Genomic DNA, 24,688 nt, shown 5'->3' with positions numbered 1-24,688 from the left:
TGACAACCACTGCAAACACTCCACAAATAAAAATATAACATAGTACAGTTTATTAAAGAAAATATAACTGTTGTCAAAAGGGCAGTGTGGTAAGGGCATTTGGGCTAAAGATGTGGCCTGGGTGGCTACAGCTGGGTGCTAACGTATAATTCACTGAAGATACAGCCAGCAAGTTTCAGGTCTGCAGTTGTCCCTCACAAAACCTGGGTCATACAGGAGGTTAGGAGGGAGAAAGGAAAACTATGCACCATGGTCCTCAGTCAGTGGCAGACATAGAAACTTCTCCCAAGCTTCTGTTAGGCACTGGTATTTTATTGAAGCCTATCAAATTTCCACCCTTAGCAATGCTGCTACTGCAGAAAGGTCTGGCCGAGCCCTGCAAGGGACAGAGCCCAGGAATGACCGCTACGGGAGAAGCCCTCACGTGCTCCTGGCGGACGCAGGAGGGCAGGGCTGGTCCGGCAGCTCAGCCCCACTGGGCTCTGCCTCTCTGCTTCCACCAACGCAGCGCCCCATGGACACGCTTGCGGCTTATCTACAGGGCCACATAGCTCCAGATAGTGCAGCCTGGGGCCAAGCTTTTCCAGTTCCTTGTGCTCAGGAAGATGACCCAGGGACAGAGGAGGGTGCAGATGTCTCTGCACTCCTGAAAGAGCTTTTGGGTTCCTGCCAGTGGAGCTCAGGTCCTGTTTTCATTGCACAAAGCCCAAATGGTGGCAATGAGGAGGAAAGAGGCAGCTGGGGAGCAGCTCATCCCTGCCGGTGAGCGAGGCTGCAGCAGCTCAGTGCAGTGATGAGAAGTCACTGTTCTATTGCACTGATTGTTTGACCTCTGCACAGAGGCAGGCAGAAAAAGATTTAAGCATCCGGTGAACTTTTCTGTGAGATAATATAATCCAAATCCTGCATGCCTCTGCCAAATCCTGTGCCACAGAGGTTGCTTTGTGGCAAATCTCTTCATAGCAAAACGATGAAACAGAGACTGTATCACATAATTAAAAGAGGGACAGGCAGCCTGATTGAAGGCAGAAATGAAGCATATTCTAGAACTGCAATTATAGGCTTGACCTCAGTCTCTTCCTGCCCACGCATAAAAGGCTGGACAGAGAGCCCGGGATTCATGGGAAGGTGATGCCTGCAAATATTTCCAAAAATTCACTGTCAAAATGCATCTTATGTCCGCTGCATATCAACTTGGTGGGCTGAAGCATAAGTAAATCTAGTCTCCTCTCCCTATTAGGGAAAAGGAAAAACGAGTCTATTATTTGAGGAAATTCAATTACAAGGTAAGAAATCCTGAGTCCACTGAGGTCAGAGGCAAAAGGCAACTTCAGTCAAGTTAGGACTATCCAATCTATGTCTTTACAGAGTGACCCCGTGAGCATCAAAGTCTGTTGCAAAGGTACAAGCTAGCCACAATGAAGCATTTCACTTCAATTAACACTGCAATAAAAATTATTGGATAGAAAATTCCAGATAGGGTCACACATACAAAACAACACAAGTATTTAAAGCTCAGCATATAAACATACACTGTGTGTAAGTGGCAAGGAAATATATAGTTACTTAAGGAAACATACCTACATCTACCTACAGATACGTGCCACAACACTGTTGGCCAAAGAACCTTGAATGATTGTAGATGAAGTTTTGAGTTTACTTATCTGAAAAATGCCACTTCAAAGTGTATGGGCAGCAACCCCACACCAACCACCACACGGCTGCATATTATACTCAGGCAGAGCACTGCTGAGCTACAGAACGACCCATGAAAATGGCACTGCACCGCTTTCAGCGAAGGCTCAAACCCCCAACCCCCATCCTGTGGAGATGTGACCGTCTGTGCTTAACTCTCTCCTACTCCATTCCTTAAGGACATGCACATTACTTTGGAGAATCAGAAGAAAGGATGTAATTTGTTTAATCATCCACATGACTTCACCATTCTTTGCTATGCCCCATTTTCTTTTGGAGGTCCCTCATCTTTGAGTACTCACTAAGCTCTACTTTGTTTAACTTGGGAAATCTGATATATCTACCTTCTAATATGTTGTGACTATAAAGAACCACACAGTCAGCGTGTGTGTTGTGTACACATCCATTAAGCTGTGCATGTAAACATGTCGGTTTGTAAATACCTGGGAAAGTAGGCAGGGAATTGCATTCTTTTTTTTTTTTTTCCAGGAAACATTAGATCTTTAATCAATCCAAATTTGGAAGTATTTAGAAATTCCTGGAAGTAACAATAATAAAATCGAGCATATGAAATGCTTTAAAGAGGAATTGAATGGAAACAAAGTAATCCCACAAAATTGAGTTAGGCTTTATTTTCACATGGTTTGGACTTTAAATAATTCCAAAATCATGTTAACTGCCGGAGTGGTTAGATGACTGCTATGGAAGCATGCGTTTTTTTATAGACCTGGAGATTAAACGAGAAAGTAAACCTGCAGAGTTTGTTGGCTTAAAAGTCACTGTGGTCCTCTGATGTAGTAACATCAAGCATCCTCCTTTCTGAAAATTATTTAAACATTGTTTTAATTGACTCCATGTGCTTTATTTATTAGAGCTAGGCATGCTCTTCTCTTCAGCTACATCTGCTTTATTCAGCTATAAAAGCCCTCAGGTAAGTAACTAAGAAGGAGACATGCAGACATGATCTAATGAATCACCAAAAATACAAATACTCCAAGCAAACTTTTTAAGGGATGCAGAGGTACAAGGCCAAATCACAATTTAAATGGAAGGAGAGGACGGGGGAAGGATTTAAACTCGGAAGTTTCTAAGTAAGAGGTCAGAGCAAGAGAATTGAGTAGAGGGGATACGGGACAGATGGTAAATAGCTTTACAAAAACAGTCCCTAAAATTAATAGCAACGTTCAAGATTTATTTCCTTTCTCTGTGTTTCATTTTTCCATCATTTCCTTTTTGTGCAAAAGAAGTATGCAGTGTCTTTAAATACAGATAAAAGCACTGAGCCAGGCTCTAAGAGGTCATTATGGAAAAAAGCAGCGAGACCGTGTACCCTGCGTCCCTACCGAGGCAGCTCCCTGTCCTACAGCACGCTCTAAACTGCTTAGCCTGATCTAATTTGAAGTCTCCCAAGACATAGGGCTCATGCTACTTCCCTTGGGAGAACTGAGGGGAGACACGAGAACAGCCTTCAATTACAGAAAGAGCTGTATAGGAGAGAATAATCTGTTCTCCAGTTTTATGGTGGACATGAACTTAAACTGCAGCCAGAAAGATTCCAGACATAAGAAAAAGCTCTGTAGTGGTAAGGACTGTGCAGCACTGAAACAGATTGCTCAGAGCCCTCCATAGACTCCATCTTTGGAGGAACACACTTAAGAACAGATTAACACCTATCAGTCAGGAATGGCTTAGGCAGAATTGATCCCTGCATTTGGGCAGTGGATGATGAGATTTCTAAGACCGTCCAAGCCCTTTTTCTTGTTCTGTAGTTTGATAGATTTCTGTTGGCCAAACGCTACCCTTACTGCCTCTCTTGTGGATAGCAGAAGAAGAAAGCAACAATCCTGGTGTTTTTCTTCTGTAGCATTAGAGCCCACAAAGGCAGTTTCAGGACCAATGCTTTGCCCACACCATTCCAGGGCAGCCAGAGGAGCAGGAGGAGGAGCAGCCCTGCGCACATTGCTAGCAATAAATGCAATCTGAGGCCATTGCTGCTAAGGGACCTTATCTGTGGTATTCTCTCTGTCAACTGCCCTTCTCCGTCCTTTTAACTCTTAGCTAAATCTGTTGTTTAAACTTTCTCCAATTTTTGGTCACACAATATGTTAAAGTTGCATTCAGAAAAAATTAATATATGATGAATAGATGTTCTAAGGTTATTACAAACTCGATGTTACAGCTAGTGCTAAGCAATCTACTGCCTTGATGGAATAAAGATAACCAAGTGATTTACCATTTATTAAAGGCTCTATCAATGATTTATTAACTATTTATCAATGCAACCTTAATAAAAAGTGAATGTTGTTTCACAGTATCTTTCTGGTTTCTGCATTTATATGAACGGAATCAAACTCTCCCTGCCAGGAAGGCAGTAATGCATGAGGGGCAGCCACATTCTGTGTGTGTGGTGCATACTGAATTAAAAACCATCTCAAGCCATTTCATCTTTGGGGAAAAGGATAAGGAAAGAATTAATACACAGATATATGTATTTATACATGTACAAGCAAATGACACCAAAGCCTGAAGGAACGTGTAGGCAATAAACCTACAGATTGTTTTTCATTCACATTCCTTGGGAAGGAATGGGAAGTTAGGAATATCCTGACCCACTATCTGGTCTGCTTTATACTGGGCCAAAGGCTTCCTGAGGAAGGGATTTTGATACATTGTCTGTATTGACAGGGATATGATAGATAAATTCATGGATATGCATTTGATTATCATGTTTCAGCACTTAAAAAAATTCTCAGCATCAAAGGTATACCACTTCTTTTTTCCTGTAAGGGGGAAAAAAAAAAAGACTTTAGTGATGGCCTGATGGCGTCCAAGAGAAAGTCAGTTTTCCTGGTATGAACATTAAGGCAAGAAACTTTTTACTCATGCAAATGCTTTAGCAAATTTATTACCAGTGACTACTGCCCAGTGCATATTTTTTGAGGAACAATGTGGCAGCATCTACAATGACGCCTTTGTCAAACTAGAATTTATCTTTCTACTGTACCAAACCCTACTGGAAATCCATTTGGAAACATAGTGCACACACACATGAGTTATTATTGAAAAGCTAAAGTTTATTCTACAAAAAGCAACTATTTCCCTCACCATAATCTAAAAACAGTGTTCACCTTGTGGGTTTTACCAATGACAACAAATAAGTTTCCTTTTCCCAGCTGAGGAATGGGATGCATTCCATGTCCTCCCATAGTAAATTGATATTCCTTTCCATATTAACAAGAAAGGGAAGGACAAACAAAAATTATATTCAGTGAAAACTAGTATAGAAATTGCTTTAGAAGCCAATAGGGGTTGACTATAAACTTTACAATGTATGTTTTTCTTTCCTGCTTTGTTAACATTGGAAACCCACAAAGAAATTGATAGCAATATGGACATTTTCTTTTTCTGTTGAGCTCCTCAACACTCTCTGACACCCATATACCTCCCACTTTTCAATATATTTTCCTCATATTGTACCTTTTGTAACTAATAACACTCATATTCTTTGCTTAGAGCATTTAGAAGACAATAAAAACCAGCAAATCATGATTGATGTACTTACTGCTCTAACCAACCTTGTGTATGTGAAGAAAAATAATGCTCTATTACAACGCGAAGGCATCTCAGCTCAAGAGGCTGTTTTAGGGGGAGAATAATGAAGCTACACCACATGAACCCACCATTGGCTTTCCAATTTAACAAGTATGACACAATCCTAAAAGTAACCACAACCTATATAATAATGTGTCCATGCTGTCAAATGATTTAACTCCCTGCTGGGTCCTGGACCCCAAGTGGTCCATGCTGTGCATATAATTCTGAGCTCATTCTCAAGGCTCCACTGTGAAAAAGGCTGGATCCTTCTCTCCAAGGTGGATCGGGATAAAAAAATCCTGAGGTCCACCTCAGGAAGATTATATGGTCAAAACCTGTCCTGAATGTAGCTCACACTGCTCAGGACAGTCCTTCAGTTCAATCCCCAGCAGGGTTTTTGCCCTCAAGCACTTTGTCACACCTTGTCAGCATCTTCAGGAACACGCAGCACAACCCCCTAAGGGTCCTACTACAGAAACATCATTGCGGTGAACTGCAACAATACCAGAGGTCTGTAGCAGCTCTATCCCTACTCTTGTCAGGCGTAGGTGAGCTGTATGAGTAAATTGTAGGAAGGACATGGGGGGTACACAGAACATAATTGGTGAAGTAGAATCACACAGTGTAAAAAATTAAACAGGACCTTACAGGAAGCACATGGGAAAGCTCTCTTGACAAGTGTTATATGATGAGATAGAATTAAGAGTTCTGTGGAAAAGGCAGGCCTGAGAAATTGTGAAGTCAAAGGTAGATGCATCCTGCACATGTGACTGCCTTGCTGACCCATACTCTCTTTGTCTTAGACCATTCCCTAAACTTTCTAGATCAAGTCCAGGAGACAAGCAGAAGCCAGTGTTGTCTTTAAGACAAGCCATGAGCCTTCAATGAGTCCAAAGACAGGCATGTCCTGACCAGGAATGACACTGAGGTAACTCCACTTCCCACCAGGAGAGGCAGGTGGCATCTTCCCTACTTGCAGAATATGTGGGGTTTGTTAAAGATAGGCAGTAATGGCTGCATGCAAGGACAGGATAATCAAAGCTTTGCTGGGCCATGTGAGGTGTTTGTATTTCCACATAACTGTTCTTCTGTACAGATCTACTAATGGGTCAGGAACATGGAACTGCCAGAATGTGTTCGACCCGAGGTCCCGCTCAGCTGGGATATTGGCAGGCAGTGGTTGGTGCTGTGCCTTTCACAGAGCACTTAAAGAACACCAGAGCAATCACAAGCATAAAATCCTGATCCTCCATACTTACTAATTCTCAGCAGTGCTGAGATCCTATCTGCTTAATACTGCATCCAGAACTGGCTATTCCATTAACACCAACTGACACCAGTTTTAGAGTCCCACAAGTTAATGATACACCCATAAATATTCAGGTATTTGCAGTCACATGGACTAAATCCATGTCCAGCAAGCTAGGCATCCTTCATCTGTCACTCTCGGTAACTAAACTAATGACTTTGGTGCCCAATACACAGTCCCAGAGTCTTGCTGTGGACAGTGTGGCCAATGCAATACCTCCCATTCTTGGCAGCTTCTCATCCCCACTGAGATGCACAACCATATCCCATTGATTTTATTTGTTCAAAACGATACTTGTTGGTAACCGTCTCCAGGGATGGCACATCTAATTTTCATGAGGGCCCCAAGAGATAGGAAGTATGCATTGAACTGTTAAATGCAACATAACATCCTGGCAGTACAACAGTATAATATAAACAAAGGCACAATAAGTAATAAAAAGCTAATTCTTTCAAAAGTTACTAATACCAACATATAATTTCATCTCTGCAATTTAAAAAACATTGGCAACATTTCTCCAAGTAAATAAGCAACTGTGTTTTGAAACTATTCACTGCTGGCACTTGTTTAAGGGAATCTGGTAATTTGTTCCATCCATCCTGAGCTTCACAAGCAAAAAAGCATGTCTTGAATCGCCTGTTTTCCTCTCTGAAATTTAGGGTTCACACCAAGAGGAGAGCAGAACTATAATTTACAGTTACAAAACAAGACTGCACCTACCCCGAGGCACTCCGCTGTGCACATTTATACAATACATTACACCATCTCCTTTACATTGCCAGATGCAATCAGTTCATGGTTTTTTCATACAAAACACAACAGCGAATTAGGTAGTCACATGACAAGACCTTATCCGTGTAATTTATCACAAAATGCATTTAATTCCTGTAGCCATTTATGACAACGTTGTGAAAAAGTATAATCTCCAAATTCAATATCAGGCAAAATTAAATTACTAAACTACAAAACTTCTCATTCTGTAGGCTTAGCACAGAAACTGTTCAAGTTTTACATTGTGCACTAAGTTTTAGACCCGTGTAACCAGTTTATAACCCATATCCTAACAATATGATGAAACTGAGTCTAAAAATCATCAGGAATTTGAAAGCACCAGCTTGTGCCAGAAGACACCAGCTTCAGTCTTAAAACAGGAGTGTCAATTATCTGAAATAGCATATAGGGGGAAATTAAGAAACCAGGTTAGGCAACTTATTCGAGTTTAAAGCTGAGTTCTTTTGTGTAAGCCATGATTTGCTTTCATTAAAATTGGACTCCAAGTTGTTACTCATCCAATACAAGGAAATGAAGCTGCCACATGCTGCTGTACAATACACATTGAAATCTTTCACAAAAGCCGGTTTTTTGCCTTCAGAACCAGGACTCTGCCAGATCTCTTTTCTTCTGCTTACCACACAAGCAGTATTGCAGCATGGGTTTTCCTGACTGGGTGTGCCAGGGTAGCATTTCTTTTTAATGTTGAGTGTTTCCCTCTTTATATGGTCTCATCAACACCTCAACTGTAATGCCACTCCATCAGTGGTCTGAGGCTGAAGCAAAGACACAGTGGACACCTAGAAAAGCTCAAACCTGCCCTTACAGAAGCTGTCCTTCTCCACCATTTCCATTTCTTCATCATTTCTTCTCCCTACCATGTGTCCCAGTTGAAAACTTGCTTCTCCCTTAGTGTATGAAGAATGCACTCTCCCCTGCAGAGTACAGTTATCTTCCCAGTGCCTAAATCAGAGACTATGAATGCTTTGAGGGTGAAGACTGTCTCATTTTTTGTCTTATGAAATGCCTAGGGCAGTGGTGGAACCTCTGAATATTGGCTGGAAATTGGGAACAGTGAATACTGGCTGGAAAATCCTGGGTGGACAATATAGGCAGCTTGATCAGCATTCAGTGAGCACTGGATGGACAGAAAACTTCAAACTGAAGTCTGATCATTGGATCCTCTAATTTGGCACCCTGTTGTTTTTGGTTTTTTTTTGTAAGGTTAAAGAACTTAGCATGTTTGCCAAAAAATATACTCTGGGTTCTGGCCTGTAACAGAGGTAGAGTCCTTGCCGCCTCTCAACCCTTTAATTCTCTTCTCTTACAGAAAGACCTAAGCAGCCACCTGAAACCCTACCATGCGACCTGGCATTTATTATAGTAATTTTAGCCTTTGGACAAGAGCAAACATTTCAGTCTGGGTTTCCTTTTCCTCACTTGTGCCTTGAAGCAGGTCTGTTCCTGCATCTGTGTGTCCTATAAATCATGCCAACACTCCCCTTTGATCCACTCCTGCTAAGCTAACAGGTGTAGAAAAAATGGATGTATGTTACAGAAGATGTTTTGATAAAACATATACTTTTTTGGCATGTCAGCCTTACCCAAATAAGCCAGCTTAAAGAGTAAAGAAAACTGAAGCCAAAACATGCTGAGGTCTTTTTTGATCTCCCTTAAGGTATGGAGGCTTCAGAGTATTTCTGGTACACAGATTCCCACTGTCACATGCATGCATTTGATTCCTTATTTCCCAGCTCTTTCTTACAAAGCTAGTAAGTCTGAGGTTGGAAACATTAACTCAGAGCTGCCACTAAGACGTATGATAGCTGAGGATGCTTGGTCCCACACAGAGCAGTCCTAACGTCTGAAATCAGCCTGTTCAGACTATACACCAGATTAATATATCCTCCTCCCATGCCTGCATTTTTTAAAACCTTCTGACAACAAACTACATTGAAACAAACTCCTAAAATCAGGGCTGAAAAAGGGCAAAGTCCATAACCTCCTTGTCTCCGGACACTTCACTACTTTTTTTCCCACAGGAAAACAAGTCAATAGGACACAAAAGCCACAGCACTAAAATACAGTAAGTTTGGTCCTCCAGCATTTAAAAATCATTTATCTACATTACTAGACGATGACATGTATTGTCATTGTAACTTCTAGATGGCCAAAAAGGAATAGCCAATGGTTCATTAGTAATAGTTTATCAGGGGTCATATGAGCAATCTGGAACAAACTTGGAGCAAGCCCAAGACAAGACCACCCAGTAGACCCATGGCTGCTAGTTAGCTCTAAGCAGTGTGATTGGCAGCTCCGGCTGGTGTCAAATACTGACAATTACCAGTTATTGTACAATGACAAACTGGAATAAACCTGCCAAAGAACACGTTGGGGTTTTTTTTAGTACAAAGGGTGATTCATTATCATATTCAAGCAATTACAAAAGGAGTTGTTGCTCTCACTTTGCTGGAGAGAAGCAGAAGCTAGATGCCGAAACACAGCATTCTTTTTGAAGGGTAACTTCTGTTACAACTGAAAGACACCATAAAATGACAATGCTGCTGCAAAGGAGACAGACTGATACATTTAGTCAAATTCCCAGTCTAAGCCTTTTCAAAAAGGACAAGCAGTTAGTATAGCATTCCTTGGGATTCCTGTATCCTCTCAAACATGATAGCTTTCTTGTAGTTTACACTTATCATATTAAGAAAAACGGTAATGAGGCGATCATGACAACTTCTTTTAAAAGCAACAATGACTCAATTGCCAAGGAAAAAAGGAGCGATAACTATTTTCATGGAAAGAAGCCTCCAGTGAACGCCTCGCTGCTGAAGCTGTGTTCTTTGTTTTTGTCTGAACTCAGGAAAAACACAGGGCTGCTCTTCAAAAAAACCTGAGCACCAGTTTTCATTTGATTGGTACAACACGGCTGTCGCAGACAAACTGGCAGCTCAGACCTCTCATTGATATGATTAGGGACTCAAGAGGTTAGAAATGAAAAAATACTGGAATAAGTGGGAAGGGATTAATTGGCTTGATTTTAAAAAAATAAAAAAATCAGTACTGGGAATGTTCTACAAACCAAACACCCAGGTTTTTTTCTGAGGCTCAGAAGAGTATTTTTAAAGGCTGCTGTACCTTGGGGTACACAAACAACATATTCTTTAGCAGGATATACTCATGGCAAAGAAATTAATGGACTAACAAAGCCCAAAGGGGCCTTTAACACTCAGTGCTTGTGCAATAAATTCCATCAGAAGATCTCAAAGCACTCCTCACAAGAGATCAGTACCCGCCATTTTCTAGCGTGGCTCCAGAGGTGAAATCTGGTCCATGCCTTAAATCAATCAACCAGCAGCAAATGCAATGAATGCTACCCTGCTCTGGTTTTTTGTCCCATTAGCAACCCATGCAAGCCTCCTAAGTCCACGTGTGTCCATGTTGTGCCTGTTTCACCTGGCAAAGTACTAGCAGGTATTATTTTCACCTCCCCCCACCAAATATGTGCTTAGACATTGCACAGAAATTTTGGAATAGAGGAAATATTTAAAGAAGTGCTGTAAACTGTTGAGAACAGGGTTTCAGGTGACACCCACACCAGAGTCCTCACCCTCGGAGCCCGGGAAGGCAATGCCGTAACACTTGCAGCAGGCAGAATAACAGTGCATGCAGAATGTTGAACAAACATAAATCTAAGCACTTAGGTCTGAACTTCATGTTTGTAGCCAGTTCTTATCTCTTGCCTTTGAACAATGGTCAACAAACACCTCAATGCCTTGAACTAATAAAACCATCTTCCTGTCTAATGCTACAGCCTGACATTTTCTTCAGCTGACTTCTGCAAGGCTGGGTGCCTGTATGACTGCTTTTAAATGAAAAAGAAATGTAAGAAATTCCTTGGCAAAAAAAGAAGAAAAAAAAAGCATTCTGGTCAGATTTTCTAGCTATCCAAAGAAATTGTTACACAGCTGACATAAATCAATGTGGCAGGATCTACAGGCTAATTAAACAAATGTGACAATTTTACTGTGACAATTTGAAAACGCTCAAAAGTGCCTCCCATCCACACTGTGCATTCTTCTCAAATGTGTATTAAAACCCATGTACTGTATTAAGAAATTGAAAGGAACTTACATATTCAATAAAAAAACATAATTATAAGCACAATCTGAAATATATGGCTAAAATAGATTGGAAGTTCATAAGGTTTCTCAGAACATTAAATTCAATGACACGCTTTCTCTAAAGAAATGTTAGAACTTCTCTACAGAAATAGATAAGCCACCGTATGTAGTATAATTTTAAATATCTGATTGAGCCTTGCTTCTGCATAATTGTAACACCAATAATTCCAGCTGAGCAACTGCTAGCAACTACTTTAACTTTGCAGCACAATGGCCATGTGGGTGAGGTTCTATTTCCCCGTTTCATAGAAGAAGAGAACTGGAGAGAAGGGGCATCTCAATGGTATGCAGGAAGATTAAAGGTAGGATGTTTTATCTGAATCTATGTACTCAAACATTTATTTAAAGGATGTTCACGGATACGGGAAGATGGCTGGCAGGTGTGAAGTGGTGTACTCTGAATACTTTGACAGCTGAAACAATCTCCACAGGTCAAAAGGGAGACACCTTCAGAAAGAGCTCCACTGCCTATGCTGCATCACAGTCTTAAAACCTGCAGATCAATGGCAGGTAGCAAAGACATAAATTGCTCCCCCCCAAACAGGTGGTTTCCAGAACTATTCTCCTTACAGAATGTAGAAAAACTTGAACTTAAGACAGATGATGACTGCAAGACTGCCTTCCCATGTTACATTGCTTCCACAAACCCCATGGAGGCTGGCAAGGCTGATAGCATGTCACCACATGACTCCCCCAAAGGGAAAGTCCACCTGCTTGTCCAGGGGGTCTCTCGGGAAGAAATACTTCTTAGCCCGTAACTCAGTTGTGTCTGTATTCTCCCCTTACGAAGGAGAGATTAGGAGTGACTTGTGGTAAATTTAGACCACAGTAAATGAAGAAAATGGCAACAAACATTCCTGGTATCTGCTGTAACAGAAGACTTCCACCCATTTCCTCTGACAACAACGAGACACAAAGTTCTACGTTCAGGTTTACTCCAGGTGTCATCTTTGGCCTGTTTTCTTCACTTTTCTTCTAAGAACATAAAAGCAGTGAAGCATCAAAGGTTGCAACATGGTGGGTATAGTTAAAGCAGTGAAACTGAGCATGCCTCCAGTATCTGGCCCCTTTTTGATCCTTTTTTTTTTTTTTTCATTTCTATAGTTCTTTTCTTACATATATTTTTTTAACCATCAACCAATTTTTTTAGATTTTGATTGTTGTGGCCAGCTGAAACTTCAGAGGAGAATTTCAAAGAGGAGAGCTCTTGAAACTCTTTCTTAAGATTCATTAAGTTACATCTTCCAGCCCTGTCTTCCCTTGGACACTGCAAGTTTCTCCAGCCTTTTCCCAGCTCCATTTCTCTTGACTAACCACATATGGCCAATTTATCCTTCATGGGCCCCACCAGCTTCTTCAGCAGTGCTGACTTATGGGAGGCTTCCTACCAGGACTTAAAACCTACAACACTTGCCCTCAGGGCTCCAAAAATGGAGCCCTTCCCCCTGTGAGATAAAGGGCCACAGAAGATGCTACAGACTTTGTCATTTCAAACCAGAATTGTTTCTAAAGCATGCATTCATTTCAGAAAGCCTAACTCAATTTTAATATGTTTTCAATGTATTCATTCTGTGCCTAAAGCAATTTGTTAAGTAGAGTACACACTATTAATCTACTTAAATGAAAGGAAACATTGCTAGCAGTTTAAACACTCAATGCCCATATTTAACCATGTTTCATTTTGAAAGGACAAGATGAAATAACAGAAATGATTAATCTGAGACTAGAGGAATAGTCTACTACCTATATTTCAAAATAGGACTAGATTTTTTCTGTCAAATACTTTGGCAGTAAGATGTGTAAGTGGAGTACAGGAGCTTCAGATGGCTTTTTTCCTTGACCACGCTGTATACTGTGCCAGTAGTTGTTGTTACTGGTCATTCTGGAATCAGCAGCAGTACTCCAGGACAGGCACACAACAGGCTCTAAAGTTCTGAATCATGTGTTTATACAACATAAATTTGTGCAGCCCGCGAAGTCCTTAAGGGAGGATACCTGGTACAGCTAGAGCCAAATACTGTAACAGTGTAGAAGTGCTTAAAATTTTCTAAGTTCGGCACTTGGGGCCTTTTTTGTTCATGGGAGCATAGAAAAGGTGAAAGTTGATCCAACATCCCAGATTCCTTGGGTCTGTTTCCTCTCGCTTTCACTCAAAGATAAGGGAGTTGCTCTTTATTTACAGTGCTGAAAAGGGATGGGAAGTCAGGTCCCATGGCTCCACAAATCTGGAGTAGGAATCTTAGTTTTAAGGTACTCTCCACTCAACTACAAGACCCCACCAACTTGTTTTCCCACATTTTTTTGTCTCTCTCACTTCCACTTATTTCTGGAAGTATGTAACTTAGAGGTATTTTAGAAAGTAGTATATGAAGTAACCAAAACTTTTAAGTGCTGCAGAGGGTGCACCTGAATCTTCCACAGAAGTTTCAAAACTTCTTATCTTTTCCTCCAAGACGATGACTTTGCTTGAATTACTTTCTTGTTTGAACTGGCTTTTAAAAAATTATTTTGTGCATTCTCATAAAATATAATTATTTTTATCATGACAGACTACTGAATCAGAGTGAGGATGCTGAGCATGTAACATGTTGCAATACATAGTGGATCATTTCTGAGGTGACTATCAATGAGGAAAAGAAACGAGAAGTGGTTGTTCTGGTGCAAAAGAGATGCTGAAGAGCTTGGAAAACAGATAAAAATTAATACTTTTTTCATTTAGTCATTCATTTCTCATGAGAGTGCTTTCATTCTCTTCAGGAGGAGTAATATGTGTCCAAACTCTTGTGAGGTCAGCTCACTTCACAGTAATTTTAGTAGCAATGTTAAATCTGGCAATGATAGCAGAATTATATAATACTACTAAAATCAGCAATATTTCAATTTGGCAGTACAAAAATATATGTTAAAATATTATGGTTAAGGAGATAAGAAACAGAGTTGAATAGTGAGTTCGAAATAGGAGCACTGCAATCTCTCTCTTTTCCTGAATACCTTTTGTCATCTTTTTTATTGTTACAGTGTAGACAGGCTCCAATAGACCCACATAATGATCAGATTTTACATTTCAAAGTTCTTTGCTAGATAATTTCTTTAATACTGCTACGAAAATAAAACCTTTATTTGATAAATGTGCCTGCAGGTTGGAATCAGACCTTGCTTGTCTGTCCTGACAAAGGTCTAATCTTTTGCTGCCTTACATCTTGAAGAGGCATTTATCCCTGTAACAGGCAGGTGCAAAACACCACCTTTCGAATACAGGAAACACTGCACACTCACACGCATTTGTCAGATCAGACAGTCAACCTTTTCTCCCCGTCACCTCCCCAACAGCATGAAGTCTGCTTTGCGTCGATCTGGCAGCACAGAGCAGAATTATAATATATATCTACATCACAAGTGAACTCCTCTCATACCTAACCTGTATCACGCCAGCAGTGCAACAGTGGCCTACAAGACCAGCCACATAATCTAAGCACTTGAGCGTCGACTCATGCCAACTTCCTACTCAGCCAGCCTAAAGTTAGCTCTGAGTTTTCTACATCATGTAATTTCAAGTTAATATAGACAGCTTTGGGATAATGCTCCTGAGGTGCCTTTGTCACTGTAAACGTGAATGGCCAAAAACTTGAATAATCTTGTTCTGCTGCAGTCGGGTGTAACTCACAGTGGCCAAGGCGAGCCTCCGTGTTAAGCGTCTGGTCTAGACTGGGAGGACCTAAGGCTGCATTCTCCAACTCCCAAAGAGCCATTTGCACTTCAAGCCAACACCAGGCTGTCCTCAAATTACTCCAGCTACTGATCTCACTATGCTGTGTGCATATGGCTGGACAGTGCACAAAATGCCCAGAAAGGGCTTCTTTTGACCTTCCTGGAATTGCTGCTGAATGCTTGTGGTGGTACCTAGATGAGAATTGAGCTGATCACCTACCAAACCAGGAATGAGCAGTTCTCAAAGAACTACTCAGCATTTCCATTTTCTGGAGTGAGACTACATCTACAGTCATCAGAGCAAAGGACCAGTTGCTGCTTTTATGTATACCTAAAGTAATGCAAGGGTAACTTTTTATTTAATAACAGTGCTGCGAATAAGTGATTTAGAGTGCTTAAGGAATCGCTGTCAAAGGTATTAGCAAAAGTGGGTTTAATATGATGTTGTAAAAGTGCAACTTAACAAAGTTCAATGGCAAAGTTCACTCTATTAATTACTGCATGGAAGAGTCATACAAAGGAAAATTGAGTTACACACAAGTTAGACTGACTCACAGAGGGACTGGGGGTGCAAAAGGGTATGGAGGACCCTCCTGTTGAGTGATGAGGTTCAGAGTGGACCCCCTTGCTTTCTAAACTTCTCAATTTGGAATGGATTTCCAATTTTGGTGGCACCTAGTTAATCTCACTTACGACCCCACCAACAGTAAAGCCACAGATTTTGTTTTAACCATATACAATGCTTTGGAATATAACATATGCCCAGTCATTGTGCTGGGATTAAATCACGACGGAACTGTCCTCTGTCTATTACAACATGGAGTATGGGCCCAACAAAATGGGAACAAACAGCAAACTATTGATGTTGATACATGTGTTGTACAGGAATAGCAAGGGTTTATTTGTAAAAGTAAAACCATTAAGGCCCAAGACATTTGTCTTGACACTGAGCAACATGTTTGTAATTTTGAAATACATCCTAATGAAACCCCTGAAACTGTACGTGTATATGTCGGAAATTGATGTGTTTGTATGAGAATCCTTTGTGATTCTGTATCTATAGACAACACCACTGTAGAGACATATAATAACTCAAATATCTGTATTTGTAATTTTATCAAAATTATGGGAGGAAACTTTGCCCCACCAATCGCTATATACATTGTATCAAAATTTATTGCCCACCCCCATTGGAATGAACCTTACGTTGGTGAGAAAACTGTTGCAAACTGACGACCTGAGTCATTGCTAAAATGAATTCAGAACAACAGACAAAAAACACTAAATAACATCCATCACGATGCAGAGGATATATACCTTGTCTTGGAAATAGTGAAGAAAGGTGGAGAACATCACTGGTGGGAAACTTTTTGGATGGTCACTAACAGCAACTGGAATTTTGAATTTGATGCTGCATCCAATTGTAGCTTTGTCAGTTTTAACCTTATGCTTACTGCTAATAATCATTCTGTATATCAGAGTTTGGTAAGAAATGAAACAAATTACATCAATCCAGCGTGTAAAACATATACAGTCAACTGATTCTGTATGTAAAATGGTATATAACCAACATTAATTAGAACACTTAAACTAATATAATTATACTCTTACCATTGATCTGCAATATGCTATATATTTATGGCATAGAGGCAACAGGTAACCATATTACCACTCTATAAGCTGATAAAGTGGATTGACTGTAGTCACGGGGTGCAGTGTGATAGGTGCGTTCAACCCCTGGACCACACTGGGGGTGGGTTGGTGCAGTCTCCAGAAGAGGTAAAGGCCTGAGCTGTAGCTGGGACAGCAATTTCTCTAGTTCCAATTTGTTCTCTGAAAACCCATAAAGGAGCAGAGTGACACAGTGAACATCGATGCATATGAGCTTGGAACACTGATAATGAGAATGACACCTGAATAGTGGGCAGCTTTTCCAAGACTCATTTATCAAGGAACAAACAAAGTTCTGGGTACAAGGAGCCTCATGCATATCTTGCGTATTGCAAACAATTCGACTACAAGCCAACTGCGTTACCCTATATATATGACAGCTTAAGTGACCCTTCTTTGAGCTCTCCCTGCTAGGCAGTGTGGCTGCATGGCGGTGATCTCCCCTTGAGCTGGGATGCCTCTCAAGGTTGCTGCTCAAGGCAGAGAGACCTTTTATCAGTGGCAGATCTTTGGTAAGCATCTGATATCGTGCAAAACCTTGTAGTATGGTAACTGATTTTGTCTTGAAAACTTCGATTGCATGCTGAATTGATAAATTTTGCCTATATAATCCCTTAGACACAAAGAGTTGTCCAAGTCTGAGACTTAAGTTTGGACCTAGCCACACCTAAGCTCCATCAGGAGTTTAGAAAGCAAGGGGGTCCACTCTGAACCTCATCACTCAACAGGAGGGTCCTCCATACCCTTTTGCACCCCCAGTCCCTCTGTGAGTCAGTCTAACTTGTGTGTAACTCAATTTTCCTTTGTATGACTCTTCCATGCAGTAATTAATAGAGTGAACTTTGCCATTGAACTTTGTTAAGTTGCACTTTTACAACATCATATTAAACCCACTTTTGCTAATACCTTTGACAGCAATTCCTTAAGCACTCTAAATCACTCATTCAGTACAAACAGTAGCAGCAACATAAGTGGAGATGCTGCCAATTTATACCAGTGTAGGAGGAAGAAGAATTCAATGAACTCAAATGAGATCAGAGGTCAGTGGAATTACCCCTTGATTTATTTTGATGTGAGAGCAGAAACTGGTTCTGCCTCCATTTAGAAAATGCTGATAAAAAGCTGAAAATGCAATGGCTTGGAAATTGCTCAGAAATTATCAGTTTTATCCATCCAAATCTTCATGTACATAAGCGAAGTCTAAAGAAAAAAAACCCTACAGTTGTAAAGCATTGCCTTTTTCAAAGCAGGCTATTACCTGTTCCTTACACGCTTCCAAAGGCTGTGTGCCAGACGAGGGACAAAGGCCACAGATACACATTTATACGTGGGTTAACTTTTCAATCCATTTTTTCATTTCAATAGAAATAATAAATCACCTTGTCCTGGAGAAAGAAGCAGCTTGACACAAAACATACGGTGCTGGGCTATTTTTATAGCACACCTAAGACTTATAGGGATTCATTTATTTACTCAGCTATTTAAAAGTGGCTACTCTTACTCATTCTCTGGACAGCTAAATGCCAGGTTGCTAAGTTACTGTTACTTGACATCATCTCCTCCCCAACGTGTTCCCATATTTGACAGGTTCACATGGTTTACTAGGCCAGTCGGCTCGTTATTCACTTGTCCAATGACGTCTGGGTAATCATTTTAAATTCATATCATGTCCTCCTCAGCAAGCCCCCAGATTCCACATGAAAATATTTAAACTGCCTGTCAGCTACTAAGTGCATTTGTAACCACACTGGACAGCGTACCTGTATTTTTAAAATTACAATTATCATAATTAGGTTGAGCATCGTTCTTCAATGTTGCTTTGTATTTTAGAAGAGAAAACAATTACTGAGGGGCAAATAGTGGGCTATATCTGTTACAGTCTAATTTTGCTCTGTGAACAGCTCACCTCAGCTATGGATGACACATATTAAATCCGTTAGTGCTTTCGGTTGGCATGAGGAAGGTAATACTACACATAATTTGCCCAGTCAAGGGCATTTTCACCTGCTGATCAATTTACATATTCTCCAATGTCATTAGACATGAGCTTGTCATCAGAAGAATAGAAGACCATACAAATTATAGACGTTGCTCATTTAACTCCAGTCATTTTTACACTAATTACAATCTGAATTATATTTAGGATTTGTTTTGCTTCCAGACTAGAAAGCTTTTAATTAATGTCACAGCTGTCCACATAACATCGGAAGTCCATCTAGTTACTTGATGCCTTACTACAGCAAATATGCACCTACAAGAATCCTTTTGTTCCTCTAAGCAGGGACAGATTTTTAGACAGAAGTGCCTGCCCAGATGGTTAGCAGCACAGACACGAAAGCTTCATGTGTACAGACCAGAGCCTCACTTCTGTGGGATTACATCTAACCAACTGCCTAAACACCTAGCCCAAAGTTTCAATTTACACTACAAGTCCTCAAGAAAATTTAGTTAAATAAAATTTCCTTTCTTTGCCGTGTAATGCTGTATCCTCATCACCTCTTTACGCAGAGGTAAACCAATGCCAAGGGTTTCTGCTCTCTATAGGCAGAAATAGGATCACTGTTAGTTCGTGCCCAGCGCGACACCTACACCCCCCATGCCTGGACCTGTGCAATGGTTCATGTAACATGCAATGACAGCGAGGTGCATGGATGTAAAGCACTGGTCCAAGTGGCACAAGTAACAGCTTCAGAATACCAGTTCAAAATGTCAGTTCTCCCACCCCATCTGCACTTTGTATCACGATGTTTCAATGAACTCATTTTTCAATGGCTGCACATAGCAAGTGACAACTTAATTTAAATCCATACTAATAAAATGTGAATTACACACACACACACACACACACACACAGTTGATTGCCTGTCTTCCATGTTACCCACACTTTCAAAGCCATTACGTTGGTTTAAAAAAATAAGCCACATTTTGGAACAGAAGAAAGTGTACTGATCACCAGTGTATTCGCCTTCATCTTTCAGTTTGGTATTAGCAACAGTATTAAATGCAAATCTCCTGTACTAGCTTTACAGTTTGGCCTTAGTTGTGCAAGAGATTTTATTTTTTTTAATTATTATTTTTAACAACCTTCTCAGCCATCCTGGTTAGAAAAGCAAAATCAACAGGAGACTGGTCTGCCATTAACCTTTGGTTGTAGTATCAGGAACAGTCCTTAAAGCATTTACACAAGATGACATAAGTGGCTAAGTGTTTCAGGAAATCTGAAGGACTGTGAAATTTTGTCTCTGAAGACTCAGGGGTCCGAATGGACGCAAGACCTTTCCCCTCACTCGGTTGGAAATTTTTGACCATAAACTCAATTAAACCTTTTTTTTTCTAGGGGAAAAAAAAAAAAAGAAGACAGAGATTAGGAATTGCAAACCTCTACAATTACAAAAACCATTAATCAAGTTCAGCTTGAAAAAAGAGCTCTGTAAAATCAGAGGTCACAGATCTTAGCTTGGGTCCCTCTTCCTTGTGAAGTCTAGCAAAAAAACCTTCAAGAGTTACTGTGTCTTTCTGAAGGGTGAAACTGAATTAAGCCACTTAATTCCCTGACTTTAAAAAAAGAAAAAGCAAACATCAAGGCATGAAATGCTCTCATGTGAGACTGGCCGGGCCGGGGGGAGGCAGGAGGCAGCACTCTTCCTCCAGCACTCTGGGGTGCACAGCTCAGCAGCGGACATGGCCCAGAGCAGAAATTGCCAGTCGTTGCCAAATGATTGGTCAAAATGCACGCTATTACAGCCCCATCTGTCTGCCTTCGGGACTTGACTGTCTTGCAATCCTTCTTGTTTACCTCTGCAACATCCCTGACAGGATGGAAATATTAATAGCCCGGTTTTTTACCTGGGGAAGCTGCCATCACGGGGCTGAGGCCCACACTCCCAAAGGCTCTTCAGAGCCTACGTAAATGGCCTCAAAAGGCCAGAAAGTATCTGTAAGGGCTCGGAACTTAATCCAGGTTCTCAAAGCACAAATCGCTCCTGAAACCAAGGGTCATCCTTTCATCTGGAGCAGAAAGCCCGAATCTCCTGACACAGGGCTTCCACGGGGAGCCCTAAGGCTGGATTTTGACCACTGCTGGGCATCACATTCTCTTAGTTATTTCCTCTGTTGCCTGTTAAGTTGAATATTATACTCTGCATGCAGCCAAAACACTTTTCCTGCTAGCTTACTCTATATTATAAATTTGAGAACAAAGTCATTGACAAAACTCAGGTACTCCCCCTTCCACATGTGCTTCAGTACAATATAAAGTTGAAAGCCTAAACCACTGCCACTGAAGGCAACCAGTTGGGACTGGGGTTTGCTTGGCTGTTGATGGGCAGCCCCAGAAACAGCCCTGTGATCTGCTGCTTTCGCACGCTCGGGACCTTGCCGGCAGCCCGCAGCCTGCTTGCAGACAGGTTCCAAGAAGGCTGCAGACAGCCTGTCAGTGCCCAGAGCTGCCTAATGCCAAGCCGATGGCACACTAAGGCACTCTCACTGTGTAATGGCACGCAAACCTACCTGGCTGCACACGTGGCCAGGGAGCTCGCACCCCAGACGATCCATGGCCGAGGTCCCACTTTCACCTCTGGAGCGCCAAGCCCATACCTGCTCCCTGGCACAGGAGGTTTCATAGGCTCAAGATGGCTTCTGGCTATGGTGGACAGGCTTGCTCCATGGCTGGATGGCAAGGCTGAGCATGGGGGGTGCCTCTGGGTATCTGCACCCAGCAGTCTAGAAAGATCTGCCAGTTCGTAGCCCTTTTTTGGGTGCCCATTACATGCCCTCGTGAGACAGATCCCCAGAGCCATGGAAACCTGCCAAATCCCTGCTTTGTCCACCCCAAGAGCCCCCTGAGTTTAACAGCCTACTGGTAGCAGGAGGTGCTGCCTGCAGCTGCAGGAACCCCACCTTCTGAAGACCACAGAAAGTCCTGCACCGATCTCAGCAGGTTTCAGAAGGGAGCCCGGGACATTCTGCCTTTGTTTGCTGACTCAAATTACAGTCATGGGATAGGAAATAGGATCACCTCCTCTTGATTAGAAAAAAGACACTTCTGCTTCCTGTGATTTATATGCACTGTTCCCACATTAAAACTGTCACCTGGATGACCAATCCCTGAAATTCGCTACATTGCATTTCCTTTTGATGCTGTTTACTGAAAACAACTTCTTTCCCCAGCTAACAAGTCATTCATTCCAACTATAGTGAGGAACTTAATTGAAATATATAAACAGAGAAAGAAGACATATAAAATGTACCAAGTATTTTGCACAGCCTTTCAACATTTTCTTTGCTTTTGCTCCCTTCCTGTTCTACAGGTAATAAACCGCTGGTCACTTTGAAGGTCGAAACTAAATTTTATTGATTTCCTTGCATTCATTGCTGCTGGGTGCATGTGCAGATGCATACGCCTCCGTTACTGCAGGTCTGCATGCACATGCTTGCCTGCTGGTTCAACACACTTCTGCAGCATCACTGGCAACCTGTTAAGGACATCAGTAGAATCCCAAGAAAACGTGTGTACACAAAACAGGAGGTTTTTTTTTCCCAAACTTATCCCAAACTGAATTGCAATGAATGCTGAGAAGCCTATTTTATTTTGTAAGCAAGTTGGCACAACTGTTACACATGATTTCAAGTCTGGGTTAGTTTGCATCTGTTGCTCATCATGGTAAGGATGTGGCCAGCACAAATTACCACTGAAATTTTAATCCCCTCTACACCAAAAAACCAGCAGGTTGGCTGGCAATCCCAGGGAGGTAGCTCTGACAGACGGGAAACTCACCCCATGAGGATAAAAACCTAAATCCCAGATAGGACAGGTGGGTTGCAAACCTGCCCCCAGACAAATCTCACTGCCAACAGGAGATCCCAAAGTTGAGGTGTCTGAGGGAAAGCCTATCTTACACTTAAAGTAAGGCACACTTATGCATATACAACTTGTTGTGTACACTCCCCTTTTTCTTGTTGCATGATCTTGTTGCAATCAAGCCATGCTTGGTTTGGAGTGGTTGTTTTAATTTTCTGTATTTAACCACTGACCAGAACCTGGAGAAAAAAAAATGCCTGTAGGTCTTTTAATAAAGTCATGAACAATGAGCAACTGTAGTTTGGGGGAAGAAGAAGGAAGACTGTAGGTCAGTCTGTGAGTGGGAGAATTAAGGCAACACCACCTCAGGGCAGGAGAGAAATGTGTCCTGGAGAGACTCACAGAGACTGAGGGCTGAAAAAAGAACAGGAACACATGTAAATCCTGACCGAGACAAGCTGGCAGATGCAGAGTGTTAGGTGAACTGACTGTACTCACTAAGGAGCACCCTGGGCCTACCATTTGGCTGTGTCTCTATTACAGACCCACAAATATGTTATTATTTAACTACAGCGTTAAGGACAGCCACATAATCCTCCTCCATGAAAGATGAAATAACAGCACTACAATTATACAAAAGATACAAAAGCAAAGGGTATTACTCACCCGTAATATTTCTTCCACACAGCTGGAGTCATTGGGAAGGGTAACCTAGGGTTAAAAAAAAAAAAAAATGTTTAGTCAGGTGCTGGATGCAAAGTTCAGTGACTCCAACCACACAGGTGAACAGCTAACCAGCAACTGTCTCTGTTTGAAGACTCTGTATGTTTGCTTGCTGCCTACCAATTTTTCCAGTTCAGATCAACATAAATCATCGTCAGGACCCATTTTGTCAAAAGTTGGTTTTTTCCTTCCTCACTGCTTTGTGCTACTAACGACATTTTTGAAGCAATAAAGTGCTCTGATTTCCTCACAGTTGAGAACTGGCACTAGAATTGCCTGAAACTTCTGTAATTGAAGAAAATCCCACTGTTACTCCTATAGGCAGCCTTCGGAGAGAAGGCGAGGTTTGGTTTAACTTGCCGCACGCTGCAGTGAAGGACAGAGGTGATAACAGTTAGGAGAAAGCTGTTATCATCAACTATCTTATCCTACAGCTTAATAGGCTAACAGCCAAGACAGCTCTTAAAACTTAAACATATACTGTAGCAAAATACTGGTTGGACTATAAGGGTGGCTGCTGATTTTGTTGTCCCTTCATCAGCCTGTTGCAGGTTAAGTATCCTCTGAAGAGCGAACAGCACACAGGAATGCACCTCAAGAGGCTTGATGGATATTCCTTCTCCCCTTAGAAAGATGCCATAAATCTATGCACACAACCATACCCATGCACACACACAGTAGTGCCCTTAACGTCTTCCAACTGAAAATACTTGTTTAAATGGTACTTACAGCGTTTGCCACAATCCCTCATTCCAAGGACAGGAAAGAGCACAAAACCTCTAAATACTGTGAACAACCACCATTTTGTAACACTTGCAGGTAGTTATGATGGGTTCTTATCATGGTCATACAACAGAAGAGGAAGAGACAATATTCAGGAGGGTACCAAAAAACAGGTAAGTGCTTCGTACCATAAATATTCAATGAGACTTTCTGCCCGAGGTAACTGTCTTATTGCCCTTAGTAACCAGTTTGGTAAAAGACACTCATGACTAAACTTAAACCCTGTCATCCTAATCTGCCATAGAGCTTGACCAAAAGCACCAACCATGCCTTTCATCCTATATTTCAGCCAGCACTAAGCTTCAAGAATAAATCCACAGAGCTACAAAAGTCGAAGACCAGAAAGACCTATTAGATCACCAAGTTTGTACTCTGCTAATATAGCACATTTTCCAAATATCTTCTAGTACTGTGGCTAATCTGACCCAAAAACTGTAGGGGAAAGGG

General features: G+C 41.4%; 1 protein-coding gene across 1 annotated transcript in view; it reads right to left on the bottom strand.

Moving 5' to 3' along the window:
- The window catches only part of AFF2 (AF4/FMR2 family member 2), a 264,367-nt gene that overhangs the window by 138,439 nt on the left and 101,240 nt on the right, over positions 1-24,688 (bottom strand). The window contains exon 6 of the mRNA XM_035891955.1: positions 23,402-23,446. Within this exon, the coding sequence (XP_035747848.1) occupies positions 23,402-23,446 (45 nt within the window). The remainder of the gene's footprint in view (positions 1-23,401; positions 23,447-24,688) is intronic.

Source organism: Egretta garzetta, unplaced genomic scaffold (genome assembly GCF_000687185.1).
Source record: "Egretta garzetta isolate BGI_Z169 unplaced genomic scaffold, ASM68718v1 scaffold53, whole genome shotgun sequence".
Classification (NCBI taxonomy): Eukaryota; Metazoa; Chordata; class Aves; order Pelecaniformes; family Ardeidae; genus Egretta; species Egretta garzetta.
Note: the sequence above shows the minus strand (reverse complement) of the source record. Positions and strands in the feature narration are given on the sequence as shown.